The sequence below is a fragment of the Heterodontus francisci genome, chromosome 45 (genome assembly GCF_036365525.1).
Source record: "Heterodontus francisci isolate sHetFra1 chromosome 45, sHetFra1.hap1, whole genome shotgun sequence".
Lineage (NCBI taxonomy): Eukaryota > Metazoa > Chordata > Chondrichthyes > Heterodontiformes > Heterodontidae > Heterodontus > Heterodontus francisci.
In genome coordinates, this window is record NC_090415.1 from 17565330 (window position 1) to 17589725 (window position 24396).

General features: G+C 45.0%; 2 protein-coding genes across 2 annotated transcripts; one reads left to right on the forward strand and one right to left on the reverse strand.

The window, feature by feature from the left end:
• Positions 1-20566: 20566 nt before the first annotated feature.
• Positions 20567-21016, forward strand: LOC137356429 (histone H1.M6.2-like). The gene has a single exon (XM_068022321.1). It carries the CDS (start codon positions 20567-20569, stop codon positions 21014-21016), a length of 450 nt encoding a protein of 149 aa, XP_067878422.1.
• Positions 21017-23926: 2910 nt separating this feature from the next.
• On the reverse strand, positions 23927-24316 carry LOC137356493 (histone H2A-like). Its single transcript, XM_068022377.1, has one exon. The coding sequence runs from the start codon at positions 24314-24316 to the stop codon at positions 23927-23929; it is 390 nt and encodes a 129-aa protein (XP_067878478.1).
• Between the last annotated feature and the right edge of the window lie 80 nt (positions 24317-24396).

Here is a 24396-nt window from a genome sequence, read left to right on the forward strand (position 1 = left end):
AAACAATCCGACAGAAACATGGGAGGAAGGAGGGAGTCGGTGTGTTTGCTGGGACCTTGTAGAATTCATTTCAGTCAGCAAAGGTTTGTCTAACCGGAGTGAAACCCGCGGTCAATGTGAGTAATACACAATGGTGATCTTCATCGTTTCATTCTAAACAAGAGACACGGAGCTGCCGCGATTATACCGGACACACAAACACAGTGACAATAGAGCCCGTCCCAGAGTTTCAGCTCCCGGTTGTTAAATGTCCTCATGTACACAGTCTTTGCTGTGAATTTTCAGGGCTCAGTTGCCGATGTCTAGGGCTCTATCCCTTAAACACTCGGAACCAGGAGATCCTCGCACTCCCTGTTGAAAGATTTATGGACAGGAATTTTTCCAGCCTTTGGTCCAGTCGATCATAACCTGTTGTTCAAACATAGTATTATTCAAACAATTAATGTGAAATTCTGTTCACTACTTGGGCCTTGAACTCGGTTTGAGCAGACCAACTACTGAAAGATTCAGCATCTTTCCAAATATAGCAGCCAGAGCTGGATAGAGGGACTCAGGGTTTAATCCTGCACACACACAACAGAAGGAGTGACAGTCACACAGGGATGGGAACTGGTATCGTTTCTGTCGCCTACTCACCCAACAGGCAGAGTTAGAGACTGATTAAACATCCAACCCACTACAATTCAGTACTGGAGAAATACAGAGGCTCTTCCACTCCATCCTTCCCTCCCATACACTCGGCAGATTGACAGCACAAGGCCTTTCAGGTATCATATCCGTGACCAAGAGTTTCATTCCAATGATATTAAACAGAGACTATCAGATGTTTATCCTTCATCCTGGAAATACTCGGACTCACTCTTACACTTCTACCAGATTACTTTGGCCAAATGAGGAGCCGCCCCCACACCCGCTCCCCTGCCTTATTCAGACAACCTTCCAGTCTCAGCCTCACACACGTTACCATTAATTTGGTTTTGATCAATATGACTCAAAGATTGTTTGCAGTGTCAATCACTTCAATAATAATGGCAGTGATTTGTACAAATATCCCATATCCTCGACATCACCATGATTCCAACCAGGCAGAAGAGTGAGATCGCAGGTAAAAAAACAAAATAATGATTATGAGAGAGAATTTAAAAAAAATAATGAGTAGCAACCAAGAGAAACAAACATCATTTATAAATATATAAAATACAAACTGATGGTGCAAGAAATTGCGGAGCTTTTAGGGATAAAGAAATGAAATCTCCTTGTGTTGGAAAAGGTAATGAATGAGAGCGTTATATGTCTGTTCACAAAAGCCAGGATGAAGTTAATGTCCCGGTAGAGGAGAGGTACAGAGATATTGGATAGAATGAAAATAGACAGAAAGGAGGTTCTCAATAGATTGACATCACTTTAAGTTAATGAGTCCAGATAGAAAGCATCTCAGATTACTGAGAGAGATAACAGAAATCCTGACGACAATGTTTGGATATTGAAGTAGTTCCAGTTGACCGAATCAGTGCAAATGTTACACTCCTGTTCCAAAAATGGGAAGGAAAAAGCTGGTGACTATAGGCCAATGAATTTTGTCATCAGTGGTCGAAAACAATTGGAAACAAGTATCAAGGATCAAATAAACTTGAACTTGAAGAATGATGAGTTAATAAGGGACAAGCAGTACCGATTTGCTAAGGACAAATCATGTGAGACTAACCTGATTGAATTCTTGGGGTTGACTTTGCTGAAGGTAGTATTATCGATATTGGATATCTGCTTTTTGAAAGGCATTCGATCAAGTAGTACATAACAGAGTTACACAGAAAATAGAAATTCATGTTAAAAATTGATACTGTTATGCTGAGATGGTAGTTGGCTAAAGGATAGGAGACAGAGTGTAGTAGTGAACTGATGTCTTTTTAATGTGAAGAAGTATGCAGTAGGGTGACACAGAAATCTTTATTAACAACATTGCTTTTATAGGGAACATAATTTGGAAGTTTGAGGAGGACAAAATACATAGCAATGTATGTGAATAGTAAAAAGCTGTAAGTTTCAGGTAGATGTTACCTGAACAGAGGTGAGACAGAGAATATCCAACCTGTCTCACCTTGAGATTCTTGACCAAGATGGACCGACAAGGTACAGAGTCAAGTTCTGTGATCAAGTCAGAGAGTTTATTGGGCTTAAGTAAGATGCACAAAGTTAATCCTTAACAACAGCAATAAGTATACAGTAACACTCAGTACTGGTTCTTGCTTCTGAGCTTGCTGGGACATGGACTTCTCTCCTTCTTCGTCTCTTGCTGTGTTGACCATAGTCTATCTTCTCCTTCTAAGTGTGTCAACAATGTTCTGTTCACCCCTTGCTAAGTGTACCGATGACATCCCATATCACCCGTTATTTTTTTTTTCCAAAATATACTTTATTCATAAAAATCTGTAAAAATTACATTGCCAAACAGTTTCCAAACAGCACCAAAAAATACAAACACTGCAAGGGAGATCAGTTTCTTTCAATACTGTCATGAGTTTCTTCCCAACCCTTCCGTTTCACAATTGTCATGTCAATTACAGTTTTACATTTACAGCAATTGAAAATATTAACGATACAGTTCGAGGGGTTTCCCATGGATCCAGCCCCTCAGTCCAGCTTGGTGGGGGAACCTTACACTGTGGTCTTTCCCCATTGAGCCTTTGCTGCGGCTGCCCCAAGCTTTAGTGCATCCCTCAGCACGTAGTCCTGGACCTTGGAATGTGCCAGTCTGCAACATTCGGTGGTGGACAACTCTTTGCGCTGGAAGACCAGCAAGTTTCGGGCAGACCAAAGGGCGTCTTTCACTGAATTGATAGTCCTCCAGCAGCAGTTGATGTTTGTCTCGGTGTGCGTCCCTGGGAACAGCCTGTGGAGCACAGACTCCTGTGTTACAGAGCTGCTTGGGATGAACCTTGACAAAAACCACTGCATCTCTTTCCACACCTGCTTTGCAAAGGCACATTCCAGGAGGAGGTGGGCGACCGTCTCTTCCCCACCACAGCCAACGCGGGGACACTGTGCGGAGGGGGCGAGACTTCGGGTGTGCATGAAGGATCTGACGGGGAGGGCCCTTCTCACCACCAGCCAAGCTACGTCTTGGTGCTTGTTTGAAAGTTCTGGTGATGAGGCATTCCGCCAAATGACTTTGACGGTCTGCTCGGGGAACCATCCGACAGGATCCACTGTTTCCTTTTCCCGTAGGGCCTTGAGGACATTCCGTGCAGACCACTGCCTGATGGACCGGTGGTCAAAGGTGTTTTTCCGCAGAAACTGCTCCACGAAGGATAAGTGGTACGGCGCCGCCCAACTGCATGGTGCGTTCCGCGGCAATGTGACCAGGCCCCTCCTTCGCAACACTGGGGACAGATAGAACCTCAGCACGTAGTGACACTTGGAGTTTGCGTACTGGGGATCTACACATAGATTGATGCAGCCGCACATGAAGGTGGTCATCAGGATGAGGGCCACGTTGGGTACATTTTTCCCGCCCATGTCCAGAGATTTGAACATCGTGTCCCTCTGGACCCGGTCCATTTTAGATCCCCAGACGAAGCGGAAAATGGCTCGGGTGACTGCCACGGCGCAGGAGTGGGGTATGGGCCAGACCTGCGCCACGTAGAGCAACAACATGAGCGCCTCGCACCTGATGACCAGGTTCTTACCCACAATGGAGAGAGATCGCTGCCCCCACATGCCCAACTTTTGTCGTACCTTGGCTACTCACTCCTCCCATGTTTTGGTGCACGCCCCGGCCCTTCCGAACCATATCCCCAGCACCTTCAGGTAATCTGACCTGACGGTGAAGGGGACAAAGGATCGGTCAGCCCAGTTCCCAAAGAACATGGCCTCGCTCTTGCCGTGGTTAACTTTGGCTCCCGAGGCCAGTTCGAACTGGTCGCAGATGCTCATCAGGCTGCGCACGGACAGCAGATCCGAGCAGAAGACGGTGACGTCATCCATGTACAGGGAGGTTTTGACCTGAGTGCCTCCGCTGCCTGGGATTGTCACCCCTCTTATGCTCGCATCCTTCCTAATAGACTCAGCAAAGGGTTCAATACAGCAAACAAACAAGACCGGGGACAGAGGACAGCCCTGTCTGACTCCAGATTTGATCGGGAAACTTTCAGATTCCCACCCGTTGATTGACACTGTGCTACTGATGTTTGTGTAGAGCAGTTGGATCCAATTGCAGATTCCCTCCCCAAACCCCATTTTGGAAAGCACGTCCATCATGTAGGTGTGCGATATCCTGTCAAAAGCCTTCTCCTGGTCCAGGCTGATGAGGCAGGTGTCCACCCTCCTGTCCCGTACGTAGGCGATCGTATCCCTGAGTAGCGCGAGACTATCAGAGATCTTCCTGCCGGGTACAGTACAGGTCTGATCGGGGTGAATCACCAACTCCAGAGCAGACTTGACTCGACTGGCTATGACTTTGGACAGAATCTTGTAATCAACATTAAGCAGTGAGATGGGCCGCCAATTTCTGATTTCTGCCCTCTCCCCCTTCTGCTTGTAAATGAGGGTGATGATGCCTTTTCTCATGGATTCTGACATGCTGCCGGCCAGGAGCATACTCTCGTATACTTCCAGCAGGTCTGGGCCGACCCAGTCCCACAGGGCCGAGTACCTTTATTTTACGCTTCTTGGTGTGCTGGGATCTGACCATATTAGGTTCTGAATTGTTCCGAGTATCCTAATTGGTTCAATCTACACACTTTACAGATGCTTCCTGTGTCTTTCACATTTAGCAAGGATCCTTGTGTTCCCTGGTTCTAGTCTCTCTCATAAGGGAAAACATCCTCTCAGTATCCACCCGGCCAAGTGCTCTCAAGATCTTATGCATTTCAATAAGATCACTTCTCATTCTTAATTCTAATAGATACAGGACAACCTGTCCAACCATTTCCCAGAAGATAACCCCTTCATCCCAGCGATCAGTCGAGTGAATCTTCTCTGAACTGCTTCCAATGCAATTTCTTTGTTTTCAACAGTAAGGAGACCAAAACTGTACACATTATTACAGATACAGTTTCACCAATACCCTGGACAACTGTAGCAAATCTTCCTTACTTTAATAGTCCATTCTCCTTGCAATAACTGACATCATTCCATTTGTCTTCCTAAACTCATGTTGTACGTGCCAACCAACTTTTTTGTGATTCATGTACCAGGATACCCAACTCTGTCCCGTTGTTTTACTGTATGTTTCTGTTCCATGTTGATTCAGTGCGTCATGAATTAAACGGTTGCATTTGATAATGTATTCTTGAGGGCCGATTCAAACTGTGTTGTAAGACAGTGGGGGATCTCAGCCGAAATAAATGAAGCTACAAAAACTCAGATTTCATAACTCTTCCCGCCAAATTAGTTTTTTTTCCTCTTTACATTGTTTGCTCATCGGAAATTGGCGGGCTTTTTGAAATTGATTAAATTTCAACTTGTTACATTTCAACCAATCAGGGCGCAGCATTTCCCGCCGCCCTTGGACTTCCCGGAACTGGTTTCAAACTTGACTGATGGACGGGGCTGCATCGAATCACAACACGAGGGCGGTCCCTCTACTGTCTTAAATAGACAGTCCCTGAGCAGCCTCAACATTTACAGTGGCTTTGTTCCAGATCTTCTACCATAATGGCCAGAACCAAGCTGGTCGCCCACCTCCTCCTGGAATGTGTCTTTGCAAAGCAGGTGTGGAAAGAGATGCAGTGGTTTTTGTCGAGGTTCAACCCAAGCAGCTCTGTAACACAGGAGTCTGTGCTCTACGGGCTGTTCCCAGGGACGCACACCGAGACAAACATCAACTGCTGCTGGAGGACTATCAATTCGGTGAAAGACGCCCTTTGGTCTGCCCGATACGTGCTGGTCTTCCAGCGCAAAGAGTTGTCCACCACCGAATGTTGCAGACTGGCACATTCCAAGGTCCAGGACGACGTGCTGAGGGACGCACTAAAGCTTGGGGCAGCCGCAGCAAAGGCTCAATGGGGAAAGACCACAGTGTAAGGTTCCCCCACCAAGCTGAACTGAGGGGCTGGATCCATGGGAAACCCCTCGAACTGTATCGTTAATATTTTCAATTGCTGTAAATGTAAAACTGTAATTGACATGACAATTGTGAAACGGAAGGGTTGTGAAGAAACTCATGACAGTATTGAAGGAAACTGATCTCCCTTGCAATGTTTGTATTTTTTGGTGCTGTTTAGAAACTGTTTGGCAATGTAATTTTTACAGATTTTTATGAATAAAGTATATTTTGGGGGGAGAAAATGGCCAGAACCAAGCAGACAGCGCGCAAATCGACCGGTGGGAAAGCTCCCCGCAAGCAGCTGGCGACCAAAGCGGCCCGCAAGAGCGCTCCAGCCACGGGCGGAGTGAAGAAGCCTCACCGTTACAGACCCGGCACTGTGGCTCTGCGGGAGATCCGCCGCTACCAGAAATCCACCGAGCTGCTCATCCGCAAACTGCACTTCCAGCGCCTGGTGCGGGAGATCGCACAGGACTTCAAGACAGACCTGCGCTTCCAGAGCTCGGCCGTCATGGCCCTGCAGGAGGCCAGCGAGGCTTACCTGGTGGGGCTCTTTGAGGACACCAACCTGTGCGCCATCCACGCCAAGCGAGTCACCATCATGCCCAAAGACATCCAGCTGGCCCGCCGTATCCGCGGGGAGCGCGCCTGAACTCACCCTGCCCCAAACTGAGTTTGGCATCAAATAACATAACGGCTCTTTTAAGAGCCACCAAATCGGCAAAACAAAGAGCTGCGATCACCTGTTGTCAGAGAAATGGGGTCTGGAGCAGCGATACCAATGTGCACAGAACAGATCATTTTATTAGAGAGGCGATCATTTTAGGACTCAACAAAAGCTTTAATTGTACAGAAACAGTAGAGTTGTTAAAATGCCTGACAAATATCTCCAGAGGCAAGCGGCTAAATCCCGAATCATACCAACACAAAGCAGCGCTTGCATTATAAAATTGCCGTCTGTCAGACAGGAACCAGCTCTTTCACAGATAAAGTGGGTGGCTCTGAAAAGAGTCTTTGGGCCAGCTGGAGGTGGCTGGGGATGATGCGGGTCTTCTTCTTGTCCCGGGCCGCGTTGCCGGCCAACTCGAGGATTTCAGCTGTCAGATACTCGAGCACAGCAGCCAGATAGACCGGGGCTCCGGCACTCACACTCTCAACATCGTTCCCCTTTTTGAGGAACCTGTGAACACGGCCCACCGGGAACTGCAGTCCAGCCCGGGAGGAGTGAGACTTGACCTTGGCCCAAACTTAGCCACCAGTCTTCCCTCTTCCAGACATTCCCACCCCACCCCCCCAAAAAAAATACTTTATTCATAAAAATCTGTAAAAACTACATTATAAAAGTTCAGGAAGAATGATCAAATCCGTCCCACTTATACCTTCTGGATGAATGATAGTGAGGACACTGGTGATTGGTCACTCTGAGCATCTTCTCATTGTGTTGTTCATGTTACCAATCAGATAGTTGCTTAGTTCACCAATCCGGAGACATCACGTTAATATGGCGGAAAATAACCGCTCCGGATTGGCAGACTCCAAACCGTTTCTTTTTCAAATTTGAAAAGCCCGCCAACAGATTTGTAAAACAAGGAGCGGCTTCACTGCATATCACGTTAATAGGTCATATAGCCTTATGACAGGAATGTAAAAATATCCCCAATATTGTATTATTTCACATTTTCTCACTAGTTCCAGATTCGCTTTTCCAATCCGGCATCTATTCGGATTCATTCTCTGTCCTGTTTTAAAACAGTCTGTAACCGGAAGGTAAAAAGTCTCATTCACAACATTCAGTAACCGGATACATTTCAGATCAATGTTAAAAAAAAACACATCACACATTATAAATTGGTCCCTGTTTGTGGGAGACAAAAGCGGATGTCCATTTTCAGTGTGAGGTGTAAAGAGTGAGACTGAGGGTTCCTACACCACCAGGGTTTCTAAATAATGTACTTATTAATTATTGAAGCTAAACTTATGGGAGTCTGGGCCTTTCTCTTTGTTAGTTTCTGATATGTGAATTTGGAGTTTAATTTGTACCTGTCAGTTTCTGCTATGGAAGGTTGTTTGATTTTCCCTCTGTACTTGTTAGTCAGTAATATGTTTGTGTAACTTCACACTGCACATGTTAATTGATGACGTGTCAGTGGTTGTTTTCACTCTCCATGTCAGTCTCTGGTTTGGAGGCCTCGACTGTATTCTGTACCGATCAGACATCTATATATGAGGGTGAAGGGTCACTGACCCGAAACGTTAACTCTGCTTCTCTTTCCACAGATGCTGCCAGACCTGCTGAGTGATTCCAGCATTTCTTGTTTTTATTTCAGATTACCAGCATCCGCAGTATTTTGCTTTTATCTACATATGAGGGTGGGTTTTAACCTGTTCCTGCCAATCTGTTTTATGTCAGTACTGTTTATTATCTGGATCTGTAAGTTTCTGATGAATGAATGTGGATTGTATCATATCCCTGTCAGTGATCATTCAGAGTTATTTTACACTGTAACTGCCAGTATCTGACATGTGAGTGTGCGTTGTGATCTGCATCTGCCTGTTTCTGGTATGTGACATGAGCATTGTTTTTACTCTGTGTGTGTTAGCCTCACGTGTCAGAAGCTGGGTTTAATTGTACATCTCACTCTCTGCTGTATGATTGTGGATTTTCATCTATAAAGTTAATTTCTGATATGGGTGTGTGAATTTTATTCTGTGTGCCAATTTCTGGGATGTGAGTGTGTGTTTTTTCTGTTCCTGTCAGTTTCTGACATGTGAATATGGATTTTCCTCTGCTCTGGTCAGTTACTGCAATGAAAGGCGCTCCTTTATTCTGTGCCTGTCATTTTCTGGTCTGGAAGAAAATTTTTTATTCTTTACCTTTTATATTCTGACAAGTGAATGTGAGCTCACCCTGTATCTGTCAGTTTGTGACATGTGAATGTGGATTTTATTCTGTATCTGTCAGTTACTACAAAGCAAGTATGTATTTTATTCTGTACCTGTTTGTTTCCTGTAATTTTTTGGAGCTTTTACTCTATATCTGTCAGTCTCTGGAATGTGAATGTTGCTATTACTCTGTGTCTGTCTGTGTCAGATTTGTCAGCAAGTATTTAACTTTCCCTTTCTGTTCCTGACATATGAATGTGGATTTTACGATGAATCTCTCAGTTACTGGTATGTGATTGTGGGTTTTATTCTGTATCCACAAGCCTATGATTAGTGATTGTGACTTGTGTCCTAGACCTGTCACTATCTTGTTTCATATGCCCATTATTCTGTGCATGTTACTTTATGGGAAATGACTGCAGGATTTATTCTTTTCCTGCCGTATTCCCACTATGGCTTCAAGAGCTGGTCAGAAGCCAGAAACTCTGTGGTTAGTAACAAACGTCCTATCTCCTTAAAGACTTTCCACCACCTACAAGCCACAAGTCAGAAGTCTGATGGATTACTCCCCACTTGCCTGGATGTGTGCACCCCAAACAACACTCAAGAAACTCTATACCATCCAGGACAAAGCAGCAGGCTTGATTGGCTTACCATTCACCAGATTAACCATTTACTCCCTCCACCACCAGTGCACAGTGTGTACCATCTACAAGATGTATTGCATCAACCTGAGGAAGCACCATGAAACAGCACCTTCCAAACCCCCGACATCTGCTACCAAGTAGAACATGGGCAGGAAACATATAAGAACATTATCACCTGCAAGTTCATCTCCAGTTCATATGTCATCCTAATTTGAAAATATAACATCACTCCTGCATCATCACTCAGTCCAAATTCTGCAACTCCCTACCTAACACCACTTTGGGTGTACCTACACTACAAAGACTGGAGGGAGCAGGAAGGCCACTCGACACCATCTTCTAAAGGGCAATGAGGGATGGATAACAATTACTCTCCTTTCTACAGATCCTCACATTCCATAAACATACACTACAAATAATCATAAAGGTGTGTATATGAATAACATTTGTTCTGTGTCTGTTCATCACTGGTACAGTGTGAGTGTAGAAGTCATTCTCCACCTGTTAGTCTGAAAGACAGGATCTGTTTGTTTATATTTAAAAAACAATGAAGGAACTCTTACACATCTAGATCTGTTCAACTATCTGTCCCTCTTTGTATGGTATGAGAGTGAGGGATTTATTCTTTATCTCAGAATGTGGAATGTGACTGTGGGTTTTTCTCTGTACCTGTCAATTACTGATAAACACATGTGTGCTTTCCAATCTACCTGCCAACTTCTGGTGTGAGTGTGGGTTTTATTATGTATCTATCAGCTTCTGGTATGTAACTGTTGGTTTTGTAATGTACCTGTCAGTTTCTGCTGAACTGAACAGTGGTTTTGGTTTGAATCTCTCACTTTCTGTTATGTGAGAATGAGTATTCATTTGTACTTGTAAATTTCTGCAATAGAAGAAAACTCTTTACATTGCACATAATACAAAGCAAAATACTGTGAATGCTGGAAATTAAAAACAGAAAATGCTGTAAACACTCAGCAGGCTGCCAACAACTGTGGAGACAGAAACAAAGTTAACCTTTCAGGTCAATGGCCGTTCATCATTGATCTGAAATGTTAACTGTCTCCCTCTCTCCACAGGTGCTGCCAGACTTGCAGAGTATTTCCAGCCTTTTCTGCTTTCATTTACACTGTACCTTCTTTATTCTGGCGAGTGAATGTGGCATCACTCTTCACCCTTCCATTTCTGATATATGAATGTGGATTTTACCCAGCATGTTGTCATTTACTGCAACACAAATATCTGTTTTATTCTGTACCTTTTTGTTTGTGGTAATTGATTGTAGGTTTTACCATGTATCTGTCAGTCTCTGTAATGTGAATGCTGCTATTACTCTGTACTTGTCTGTGCATGATTTGTGAGGATATGTTTTACTTTCCCTGTCTGTTTCTGGCATGTGAATGTGGATTTTACTATGTACCTCTGAGTTACTTTATGTCTATGTGGGTTTTATTCTGTTTCTGCATGTCTCTGGTGAGTGTAAAGTTTTCCCTGTACCTATCAATATCACACTTGTCAGTGTGACCATTATTCTGTTGCTTTATGGTAGTGCTTTTCCTGTCAATCTCTGATATGCTACTATACATTTTATTCTGCACTTGTCAGATTCTGCTCTGTGATATTGGTATTTCTCTGTCTGTCTGTGTCTGGTATGTCATTATCTGTTTTACTGTGTATCCATCAGCTTCTGGTATTTGAGTAGGAGGTTCACATTGCATATTTCAATTTGTTCTGTGAATCTGCTTCGGACTTGAACTGACAGTTTCTATTCTGTGACTGTACTTTTAAAGGGTGATTGTTAATTTCTGCTAAATAGGTGTTCATTTTACTCTGTGCATGTCAGTCTCTGAAATGGGAATTTGTGATTTATGCTGAATCTGCCATTTGTTTATCTTGATGGTATGCTTAATTCTGTTCCTGTCAGTCTCTGTTATAACGGTATTTTTTTCTGAATATTTGTCAGTCTCTGAAGTGTGAGTGTGGGATTTCCTTTGTGTCTGTAAGTTTCTAGTGTGAATGAGAGGTTTTTAATTCTGTACATGGCAATTCCTGATAAACGAGCATGTGTTTTACTCTGTAACCCTTGTTCTCTGGTATTTGTGTTTGCGTCTTTTTTCTTCTTGTTACCTGTCTGTTTCTGAAAAGTTGGTTTGAATTTTACTTTGTACCAGTTACATACTGATCCCTGTTTGTGGGGTTTACTCTGCACCTCTCAATTTCTTATGTGATTGAGATTTATATCTGTACCAGTCAATCTTTGGTATGTGCATCTAGATTTTACTCCACATCAGTCTAACTCAGATTCGTGAAGGCTGTTTTTTACCTTGTTTCCTTTGTACTTTGCAGTATGGAACTTTATTTTTTTTAATTTTAGAGATACAGCATTGAAATAGGCCCTTTGGCCCACGGAGTCTGTGCCGACCAAGAACCACCCATTTATACTAACCCTTCAGTAAGCCCATATTCCCTACCACCGACCTACACAACGAGCAATTTACAATGGCCAATTTACCTATCACCTGCAAGTCTTTAGCGGTGGGAGGAAACCGGAGCACCCGGTGAAAACCCACGCGGTGACAGGGAGAACTTGCAAACTCCACACAAGAAGTACCCAGAATTGAACTCCGGTCCCTGGAGCTGTGAGGCTGCGCTGCTAACCACTGCGCCGCCCGGACCACTGCACCACTGTGCCACCCCGAACTGTACCTGCCACATTCTGGTATTTGTGTGTAGCTTTTCTTTCATGGCTGTCAGTCTCTGTTGTGTTTTTCTGTCTTGGGCGGGGGGATGGGGGTGTGGGCGGTTGGCGCGGGGGTTTGCTTCATGCCTGTCATTTTCTGTTATCTGTTTCTGTATTGGTGGGGGGGAGCAGTTGGTTGTGTGGGTGAGGGGGTTTTATTCATGCCTGTCAGTTTCCGGTATGTTAGTGCAGTTTAATTCTTTTCTAGCGGGTGAGTGTTTTTTTTTCACTTCTTTTGCTGTATTATTCAGTTCCTTGGATACGGGTGTATGTTTCACTCTATATCTCTCAATCCCTAGTCTACAGTTTATCTCTTGTCAGTTTCTGATTTTGAGTGTGGGTTTATCTGTACCTGTCACTTTGTTTTATGTGAGAAACATCTTATTCCGTATCTTTCAGTTTCTGATGTTTGTTTGTGTGTCTTGTACTTGTGCCCCTCAGTTTATTGCATGTGAATGTGGGTTTGACTGTCAATCTCACACTCACTTGTATATGAGTGGTGTTCACTCATTATCTTTGATTGTCTGGTTTGTAAATTTAAGTTTTAACCTGTGCCTTTAAACTTCTAATGTGCAGGTCTGGTTTTTAACCTGTCTATGTTATGGTCTGGTATACACAAACGTGTTTCAGTCTGGCTTTTGACTCTGGCTTGTACACCACATCTCTACATTCTCTGGAATGTGAGTGTGATTTTTAATCTGTACATGTCAGTTTCTAACATCTGTCTGTGAGGTTTACTTTGTACATTTCATTCTCTGGTCTGTGACTGCTGAATTTAGTCTGTATCTGTCAGTATCTGGTATATAAATCTTCTTAATTATGTGTGTGTTTTATTCTGTATCTGTCAGAGTGTGAAGTGCAAGTGTTGGGTTTTCTTTGTACCTGTCAGTTATGGATGAGAGATTTTCACTCTCTAACAGTAAATTTCTTGGAATTCACTGTGGATTTCACTCTGTGTCTGTCAGTCTCTTGTAGTTGAGTGTGGCTTTTATACTGCATTTGCTATTTTCCGAAATATAAATGTAGATTTTAATCTTTACCTGTTAGTTTCTAGTATGTGAGTCTGGGTGTCAATCTGTATCTGTCAGCTTCTCATATGCGAGGGTAACATTTATCCTGCACCTGTTACTTTCCGAAATGTGTGAAGGTTTTTATCTTTCCCTGTCAGTTTCTGGTATGTGATTGTGGCCTTTGTTCTGTCCCTATCTGTTTCTGTGAATGGAATATGGGTTCTGTTCCTGTCAGTTTCTGGTATGTGATTGTGACCTTTGTTCTGTCCCTATCTGTTTCTGTGAATGGAATATGGGTTCTGTTCCTGTCAGTTTCTGGTATGTGATTGTGACCTTTGTTCTGTCCCTATCTGTTTCTGAGAATGGAATATGGGTTCTGTTCCTGTCAATATCTGGTGTGTGAATGTGGGTTTATTCTGTATCTTTCAATCTTTGGAATTTGATTATGTACTTTCTGCAGCACCTTTTAGCTTCTGTTAAGTGAATGAGATGTTAAATCTGTACCTGTCCATTGATAGTATATGAATGTTTATTTTACTCTGTACCTGTCAGTTTATGGAACATGAAGGTGTTCCCGCCCCAACCTGCCAACTTCCAATATGTGATTGTTGTTTTATTCTATACCTGCCATTTCCTGGTATATGATTCTGTTTTTTGATCTTTACCTGTCAGTTTCTGTTACTTGAGTGAGTTTTACTTTGCACCAGTTGGTTTCTGGTATGTGAGTGTCACTGTTAGGCTGTATCTGTAAAGTTAAGATATAATAGTATGGGTTAATTCTGTATCTTTCAAACTCTAGTGTGTGATATGGGGCTTTTCTCTGAATCTTCGATTTTTGGTCTGTGTGTTTTAATCTGCAGCTTACAGTTCCTGATAGGTGTGTGTTTTTTTTTCTGCAGCTATCAATGTCTACTACACAAGTATGTGTGTTATTCCTATCATTCAATTTCTCTTATTGGAGAATTGATTTTCCTTTGTCCCTCTCAGTCTCTGGTATGTGTCCATGTGTTTTACATGGTAAGTGTCTGTCTCTGTTAGGTACTCTGGTGTTATTCTCTATCTGACAGTCTCTTGCATGTGAGTGGTTTTATTTTCTTCTCTGTAGCTGTCAGTCTCCCTTCTGTGACCGGAGGTTTTAATCTTTACTTTAACTCTTTTATAATTTGTAAATGTGAATTTCACTCTGTGTCTGTCTGTTTACAGTATAGGAATGTGTTTATTTTCTTTTAATCATCAATTTCATAAAATCATCGAAAGTTTAAGGCATGGAAAGAGGCCACTTATTCTAATCCCACCTTCCAGGATTTGGTCGTGAACCCTGCATCTTATGGCACTTGAGGTGCCTTGCCAGAGTACTTCTGAATCAGTTGAGGGTCCCTGCCTCAACTATCCTTTCAGGAAGTGAGTTCCAGACCCCTAACACCCTCTGAGTGATTTTCTTTCCCTCATCTCCCCTCTAATTTTTCTACCAATCACTTTAAATCTCTGGCCTTCGTCACTGACCTCTTTGTTAAGATGAATAGACCCTTCACCTCCACTCTGTCCAGGTCCCTCAAAATTCGATACATTTCAATCAGCTCTCCCCTCAGCCTTCACTGTTCCAAAGAGAATAATCCCAGCCTCTCCAATCTTTCCTCACAACTGCATTTTTCCAGCCCTGGCAACATCCAAATAAATATCCTCTTTACCCTCTCTAGTGCAGTTACATCATTTCTGTGATGAGGTGACCAGAACTGCACACAGTTTCAGGTATGTGAGGGTGAGATTCACTCTCTATCTTACTGTCTCCAGGATGTGTCCCTCTTGTGAGATTGATATAGTGTCTTTCAATCTGACCGTGGGTGTGCTTTTGAACTGAGATTGATGTACCTAACATTCAGCAGTACAGAATTGGAATGGATTGGATACAATGTCTGTCTCTTCTGCTTTGTTTGATTGCTGGATGGAAAATGTGTCTCTGAACTTGGGATCAGTGAGAGTTTGACTACTTCTGTTCCATGTGACTCTGGAATTAACTGATGGTCTCTGGGAGTGATAACATACCTACTCTGTGTTGCAAGGAGCTGAATGTACATTTCCTTGTGCCTGGGAATCATCACATTCATTCTGTTCCCTTGAAGTATTTGCCGACAGAAAGGAAGAACAATATATCTTGTAACTGAAGATCAGTTGAGGTGGAAGCTAGAAAAGAGATTAATGTAACATTTCAATTCATAATCATTATTACTAACCACAAATACTCACCAGAAATACAAAGAATGTCAGTGTCTGATTTCACTGCAGATCTCAGCATCTGCTGACCAGGTGTTTTGGCCGATTTACAACAATTTAGTGACATCCAGAAACAAGCCAATATCTGCACTGCTCTAAGATTGGGAATACCTGAGGGATGTTTGTACAGATCAGGTTTCTATTTCCATCTGACATTATAACATAAGAACCTAAGAAGTAGGAGCAGGAGTAGGCCATTCAGCCTCTCGAGTCTGATCCGCCATTCAATGAGATCATGGCTGCTCTGATCCTGGATTCAGCTCCATTATCCTGCCTGCTCCCAGAACACATTACTCCCATGGAGATCAAAAGTTTAACTCATCCTTGAATATATTTAACAACCCAGCCTCCACTGCTCTCTGAGGTAGAGAATTCCAAAGATGACTGACGCTTTGAGAGAAGAAATTCCTCCTTCACTCCGTCTAAAATGGGAGACTCCTTATGCTGAAACTGTGCACCCTGGATCTTGATTCCACTATTCACTGTACACTCACAGTAAACAGCGTGAAACAGGAGTTAAACCACCAACATGTATTACAGAACTGAGGCGAGAAACAGCAAAGATTATTCACGTTCTGTCTCACTTACCCAGTGCACACACACAGGCCGAGAAAGGTCTCTCCATTCCGCCGCTCACTCCATGTTCTGGGATCAGTTCATCCTCCACATTGCCTCTCACAAACAGCCCGCGACTCCCCCTGAACTTGCTCCGGAGTCAATGGTGATCTCTGATCCAGACTGCGGACAGGGTCCCAAAGCAATGTGCTGCTGGAAGCAGATTGCTGTTTACTGCCTTACCCCGAGGCTGTAATATCTCCATTCCCTCTGTTTAAAAACAAACTCTTTCCGCTCACTGAGTAAATGGTGTTCAACAGATTTGCTGGAGGAGGGGAGCGCGCATGCGTACATTCGCTCATTCACAATCAGCGGTGGGGGCGGGTTAATACCGCGCATGCGCCTCATTCGGCAATGGTTTGAAAAACAAAAATCAATCGGAACTTTCTCCAGTTCAGTTTTATCTGATTTTGAGCAATGGAACCGGGACTGTGGGCAAGATTAGAGAAGGTTTCCAGCTGGGAGATTACCCTGTTACCAAGCTCAACTTGAGATCATTCTCTGCACTATGTTTGCTGTTCATTAGCTCGAATTCTCAAAGTGATCCTCCGAGGGAGTCGATGTGTTTGCAGGAATGGAGCAGGAGTTAATATCTGACAGTTACAGTCACAGATCAATTTAATCAGATTGAAACTGTCTGTCACTGAGAGTCATAGCGAAGGGTTTGAGCTGAAAGATTACAGAGAGTTCAACAGGGCAGAGAAAGTTACATTTGGGACATTGTATGCCTCACTCTCTGACACTTTCCCGGACTGTGAGATTAATAATGTGTTTTCCTCTGGCACCATATCAGTGAGAGATGAGATTGGAAAGTCTTGTTTCCCAGGCGGATCTTTCGAGATAAAACGAATCTTACAGTTCAGCCGAAAACTCAATAATTGCAGGCCAGTCAGTGTAACCTCAGTAGTGGGTAAATTATTGAAATCTATTCTGAGAGACAAGACAAACTGTCACTTAGAAAGGCACAGACAAACTGAATTGAATTTGAAAAAGGATGATAGATGAGGGTAGTGCAGTTGATGGATTCTACATGAATTTTGGCAACGCTTTTGACAAGGTCCCAAAATACAGAATCTTTATAAAATAAAATCTCATGGGATCCAGGGAAATGCAGCAAGGTGGATGCAAAATTGGCTCAGTGGCAGGAAACAAAGAGTAATTGTTGACGGCTGCTTTTGAGACTGGAGGGCTGTTTCCAGTGGTTTTCCCCAGGGCTCAGTAATGGGTCACCTGTTTTGTTGATGATCTATATAAACAATTTGGACATAAATGTTGAGGAACACGATCAAGAAGTTTGCAGACGACACCAACATTGGCCGTGTGGTAGATAGTGAGGAGGATTGCTGTGGACTTGAGGAAGATGTTTATGGTCTGGTCAGAAGGGCAGAAAAGTGGCACATCGAATTCAACCTGGAGAAGTGTGATGTGATGCACTTGGGGAGGTCAAACAATGCAAAGGAATACACGATTAATGGGAAAATACTGAGAGGTGCAGAGGAGGTGCGGGACCTTGGAGTAAATGTCCACGGATCCCTGAAGGTAACAGGGTAGGGCGGCAATATGGTTAAGACGACATATGGAATCCCTGGTTATTAACCGAGGTATAGAATATAAGAGGAGGAAGGTTATGCTGGAACTTTATCAACATTGGTTAGGCCAGAACTTGAGTTCTGTGTGCAGTTCTGGTCACCTCATTACAGAAAGGATGTAACTGCACTAGAGAGAGTACAGAGGAGATTTACGAGCATGTTGCCGGGACTGAAAAATGCAGCTCTGAGGAAAGATTGAATAGACTGTGGTTGTTCTCCTTGGAACAGAGAAGGCTGACGGGAGATCTGATTGAAATGTATAAAATGTTGAAGGGCCTGGATAGAGTGGAGCTGAAGGGTCTATTTACCTCAGCAGAGAGATCAAAACCTGTCCTGGGAACTCTACATTTAGTGAACAGTTCGACATGAGAATGTGTAGATGTGAATATTGTGTAAGAGAGAGTGTATTAAAGGTGCTGGCGGGTTAGTCCAATGTCACTGTGTTTGTGCGTCCGGACTCATCGCCGGATTTCCGAATCCCTCTTGTGTCAAGTAACAAGATTTTCCAGTCAAAGAAGCAAATTGATCCCCTTCTCATTCCCAAAGTGGGAATTCAGTGTAATTTCTTTGTTGATTTCAAGATTTCAGTCAAAATGTAGAGAACATGTCAGCTATCGGGGGAAAGAGCGCCATCAGTGCAGCAATAAAACGGGTTTCAGTCAAAAATGGAGTCTTTACTTCAAGTGCAAACTTTTGGATAGCAGGCATTCTGATGTCAGAGACAGGAAGGATCTAGTCTGGGATTCTACAGTACCCGAATTTCAGTGGAATTGGAGAGTTTAGGACCAGAGAGAAACACAGAGAGGCAGCAGGAGCCGGGAGCTGACAGCAGGTTGTCTCCGCCCCCGTCCGCTCACTGCCTTTAAGTTGCTCAGTGCCGCCACCACCGGCTTCATTTCTGACCCAGTTCTGACTGACAGAGAGAAGTTGTGCAGAGTCCCGGACATGACCGATACAGCAGGCGCCGAAACGGCTCCTCCAGCTCCCGCCGCTCAAGTCAAGACTGCCAAGAAGAAGAAAGCGGCTCCCCGGAACATAGAACATAGAACATACAGCACAGAACAGGCCCTTCGGCCCACAATGTTGTGCCGATCCTTTGTCCTCTGTCAAGGACAATTTAATCTATACCCCATCATTCTCCTTTATCCATATACCTATCCAAAAGCCTTTTGAAAGTCCCTAAAGTTTCTGACTCAACAACTTCCCCGGGCAAGGCATTCCATGCCTCGACCACTCTCTGGGTAAAGAACCTTCCCCTGACATCCCCCTTATATCTCCCACCCTTCACCTTAAATTTATGACCCCTTGTAACGCTTTGCTCCACCCGGGGAAAAAGTTTCTGACTGTCTACCCTATCTATTCCCCTGATCATCTTATAAACCTCTATCATGTCACCCCTCATCCTTCTCCGTTCTAATGAGAAGAGGCCTAGAATGTTCAGCCTTTCCTCGTAAGACTTATTCTCCATTCCAGGCAACATCCTGGTAAATCTCCTCTGCACCCTCTCCAAGGCTTCCACATCCTTCCTAAAATGAGGCGACCAGAACTGCACACAGTACTCCAAATGAGGCCTTACCAAGGTCCTGTACAGCTGCATCATCACCTCACGGCTCTTAAATTCAATCCCTCTGCTAATGAACGCTAACACCCCATATGCCTTCTTCACAGCCCTATCCACTTGAGTTGCAACTTTCAATGATCTATGCACATAGACCCCAAGGTCTCTCTGCTCCTCCACATGCCCAAGAACCCTACCGTTAACCCAGTATTTTGCATTCATGTTTGTCCTTCCAAAATGGACGACCTCACACTTTTCAGGGTTAAACTCCATCTGCCACTTTTCAGCCCAGCACTGCAACCTATCCAAGTCCCTTTGCAGACGACAATAGCCCTCCTCGGTATCCACAACTCCACCAACCTTTATCATCTGCAAATTTACTGACCCACCCTTCGACTTCCTCATCCAAGTCGTTAATAAAAATCACAAACAGGAGAGGACCCAGAACTGATCCCTGCGGCACGCCACTGGTAACTGGGCTCCAGGCTGAGTATTTACCATCTAAGACCACTCTCTGCCTTCTATCAGTTAGCCAATTCTTAATCCAACTGGCCACATTCCCCACTATCCCATGCCTCCTGACTTTCTCCATAAGTCTACCATGGGGGACCTTATCAAATGCCTTACTAAAATCCATGTACACCACATCCACTGGTTTACCCTCATCCACTTGCTTGGTCACCTGCTCAAAGAATTCAATCAGGCTTGTGAGGCAAGACCTACCCCTCACAAAACCGTGCTGACTGTCCCGAATCAAGCAGTGTCTTTCCAGATGCTCAGAAATCCTATCCCTCAGCACCTTTTCCATCAACTTGCCTACCACCGAAGTAAGACTAACTGGCCTGTAATTCCCAGGGTTGTTCCTATTCCCTTTCTTGAACAGGGGCACAACATTTGCCACCCTCCAATCACCTGGTACCACCCCCGTCAGCAGAGAAGATGAAAAGATCATTGCCAGCGGCTCTGCAATTTCATCCCTTGCTTCCCATAACATCCTTGGATATACTCTGCTCCGCACCTTTAAGGAAAATACCTACCCAGGAGTCCTCGCTGCCGACCAGCTTCCGGTTCCTCCGGCGCCAAAAGAAACTCAAAGACAAGGAAAACAGTAAGTAAAACAGTAAGTACTTACTTTTAAAACACAGCTCCTGATGCCTTCACTCACCCACCGAAGAGTCGCTACCTTCTCCTGCTGCTCCGCCGGGAAATGAGCCGGTCCCACGTTGAGCGAGCAAATCCTCAAGATTGTGGCGGATTGCTCCGATCGCAAGGGGACCTCACTGCCCGCCATAAAGAAGGCTCTGGGTCGGAGCGGTGTGGATGTGGGGAAGCTCAGGACCCAAATCAAGCAAAGTATCAGGAGGAATGTGAACAAAGGCTCCCTGGTGCAGCCAAGAAATCAGCAGCCAAGAATTTACCAGTCAAGAAATCGGCAGCGAAGAAAGCAGCAGGCAAGAAAGTGACCAGTAAGAAGGCGGCTACGCCAAAGAAATCTCCAGCGAAGAAAGCAGCGCTTCCGAAAAAGTCTCCTGTGAAGAAGGCCAAAAAACCCAAGAGTGCCACGGGCGGAAAGGTGCTCAAGAAAGTTCAATCATCAAGGGGCAAGACCAAGCCGAAAGCAGCAAAGGCTCAGAAAGCAGCCCCTGGAAAGAAGTGAAACTGCACGGGAAACTTGTAGACATCTGAACCCAAAGGCTCTTTTCAGAGCCACCCACATCTCTCAGGAAAGAGCTGTTCCCCCGATCAAATGATCCCTGTCCCGCTGCCGTGTGCACATTTCACATAGAAATGATGGGAAGTAAATGCAGGATCCCTGGTGACTCGCTGACACACACTACACTCAGCCCTTCCCCCACTCTCTGTAACAAAACAGAGGGATGTCCCGGCCTCACTAACTGGGGATCTGTTCGGTACAGTCTCAGTTCATGCTCATTTCACTAATTCGGAGTGAGAGGGTCTAACACAGGAATACTGGCGAGAAAACTCCGCGTCACAACTCAATTCTCTAATTCAGCTGGGGTAAGGTGTTAGTAAAATACTCAATCCGTCTGGGAGGGGAGGTGTGTGGAAACGGGTTGACTTGTGATCGGAAGCACTGTACTTAGGCGGGTAGATGATCAACTTTTAATTGTTATAGATCCTTATTTAACAGCTCTGGGTTTCTGTTATCTTTGACTATAAAGGTTGAGTCTGGAAGTTTTGTGCTGAGCTCTGTTGTTGAGAGTTCTTTTTTTGAATTGGCGGTTCGAGCAAGTGGGAGGCGGAGCTGGAGGATGAAAGACATTTCTCTGCTCTGTCTGTCACTCAGTTTCCTCTCCGCCCCGCCTCTCACTCTCTGTCACTTTCTCAGTCAGGTCCGGGCGGGCTGTATAAAAAAGGCAGCAGAAACAGCTCGTTTCACATTCAGAATCGGTTTGTCTGAAGAAGCGTCATGACAGGAAGAGGTAAAGGAGGCAAAGGACTGGGCAAAGGCGGAGCAAAGCGACACCGCAAAGTGCTTCGTGATAACATCCAGGGTATCACCAAGCCAGCAATCCGCCGCCTGGCTCGCCGTGGTGGAGTGAAGCGCATCTCGGGTTTGATCTATGAGGAGACCCGCGGGGTGCTGAAGGTTTTCCTGGAGAATGTGATCAGAGATGCGGTCACCTACACTGAGCACGCCAAGCGCAAGACGGTCACCGCCATGGATGTGGTGTACGCTCTGAAACGCCAGGGCCGCACTCTCTATGGATTCGGCGGCTAAACAAATCCACCCTTTCTACCAAACACAAAGGCTCTTATAAGAGCCACCCAAAGACTCACATAGAGAGCAGTGACCTTGCAACTTGAATTAATAAGATCTAGTTATCACTATATTGTTTATCTTTATCAACAACGGCTTTTATACATCATTTAATTCTCTCAGTAAATTTACATATCACAGAAATTTCACTGTCTTTTTCTCTTCATTATTTATTGAAACGAGTCATGAATTAAACAGTTACATTTGATAATTTATACGTGAGGGTCTGAACTGCCGGCACGAAGCGGGATTTACTGCCGTTATAGTAAGTAATGACTGGCGCTTTATTCCCGCCAGAGAACACTGTTCAAACTGTGTTGCAAGACACAGAGAGGGATCCAGGAAGAAAAAAATAAAGCTACAAGGAGTGAGATTTTACAATTGTTCCCGCCAAATTAGGTGTTTTTTAATCTTTGCCTTGTTTGCTCATCGGAAATTGGCGGGCTTTTTGAAATTGATAAAATTTCAGTTACAGTTCATCCAATGAGAGCGCAGCATTTCCCGCCGGCCTTTTACTTCCCAGAGCTGGTTTCAAACTTGACTGATGGACGGGGCTGCATCCAATCACAACACTAGGGCGGTCCCTCCACTGTCTTAAATAGACAGTCCCTGAGCAGTCTCAACATTTACAGTGTCTTTGTTCCTGATCTTCTACCAGAATGGCCAGAACCAAGCAGACAGCGCGCAAATCGACCGGAGGGAAAGCTCCCCGCAAGCAGCTGCTACCAAAGCGGCCCGCAAGAGCGCTCCAGCCACGGGCGGAGTGAAGAAGCCTCACCGTTACAGACCCGGCACTGTGGCTCTGCGGGAGATCCGCCGCTACCAGAAATCCACCGAGCTGCTCATCCGCAAACTGCCCTTCCAGCGCCTGGTGCGGGAGATCGCACAGGACTTCAAGACAGACCTGCGCTTCCAGAGCTCGGCCATCATGGCCCTGCAGGAGGCCAGCGAGGCTTACCTGGTGGGGCTCTTTGAGGACACCAACCTGTGCGCCATCCACGCCAAGCGAGTCACCATCATGCCCAAAGACATCCAGCTGGCCCGCCGTATCCGCGGGGAGCGCGCCGAAACTCACCCTGCCCCGAACTGAGTTTGGCATCAAATAACACAACGGCTCTTTTAAGAGCCACCAAATCGGCAAAACAAAGAGCTGCGATCACCTGTTGTCAGAGAAATGGGGTCTGGAGCAGATCATTTTATTAGCGAGCCGATCATTTTGCAAAAGCTTTTGTTGTGCATAAGCGGTAGATTTGTTAAAATGTCACAAGAGGAGAGCAGCTAAATGCCCGAATCCAGTAGGGAGAAGGCTGAGGGGAGATCAGATTGAAATGTACAACATTTTGGCGGGACTGCAGAGAGTGGAGGTGAAGAGTCATAGCAGAGAGGTCAGTGACTATGGGGCATCTGTTTAAAGTGATTGGTGGAAAAATTAGAGGGAAAACGAGGATTTTATTTTCACCCAGAGGGTGATGGGGGTCTGGAACCCACTGCCTGAAAGGGTAGTTGAGGCAGAGACCCTCAACTCATTCAAAAGGAATCTGGATATGCATCTTAAATGCTGTAATCTGCAGGGCGACGGACTGAATGCTGGAAGGTGGGATTAGAATAGGTAGGTCATTTTTCGGTCGGCACCGACACGATGGGCCAAGTGGCCTCGTTGTAGGCCAATACAAAGCAGCGCTAGCATTATAAAATTGCCTTCTCAGACAGCAAGCAGCCCTTTCAGAGATAAAGTGGGTGGCTCTGAAAAGAGCCTTTGGGTTCGCAGATTTAAGTCAGGCAGCTTCACTTGCTCTTGCTGCTCGGAGCGCTGGTTTTCTTGGGCAGCAGCACGGCCTGGATATTAGGCAGCACCCCGCCCTGAGCGATAGTCACCCCTCCCAGCAGCCTGTTGAGCTCCTCGTCGTTGCGGACTGCCAGCTGCAGGTGTCTGGGGATGATGCGGGTCTTCTTGTTGTCCCGGGCCGCGTTGCCGGCCAGCTCGAGGATTTCAGCTGTCAGATACTCGAGCACAGCAGCCAGATAGACCGGGGCTCCGGCACCCACACGCTCAGCATAGTTCCCCTTTTTAAGGAACCTGTGAACACGGCCCACCGGGAACTGCAATCCAGCTCGGGAGGAGCGAGACTTGGCCTTGGACCGAGCTTTACCACCGGTCTTCCCTCTTCCAGACATTACCACAATCTGACAAACACTTTCAGGAAGAATGCTGAGAACCGCCCACAATAGTCCTATTTATACCTTCGGGAGGAATG

Coding starts and splice junctions, on each gene's coding strand:
- LOC137356429 (XM_068022321.1), top strand. CDS start 20,567: ATGAGCCGGTCCCACGTTGAGCGAGCAAATCCTCAAGATTGTGGCGGA.
- LOC137356493 (XM_068022377.1), bottom strand. CDS start 24,316: ATGTCTGGAAGAGGGAAGACCGGTGGTAAAGCTCGGTCCAAGGCCAAG.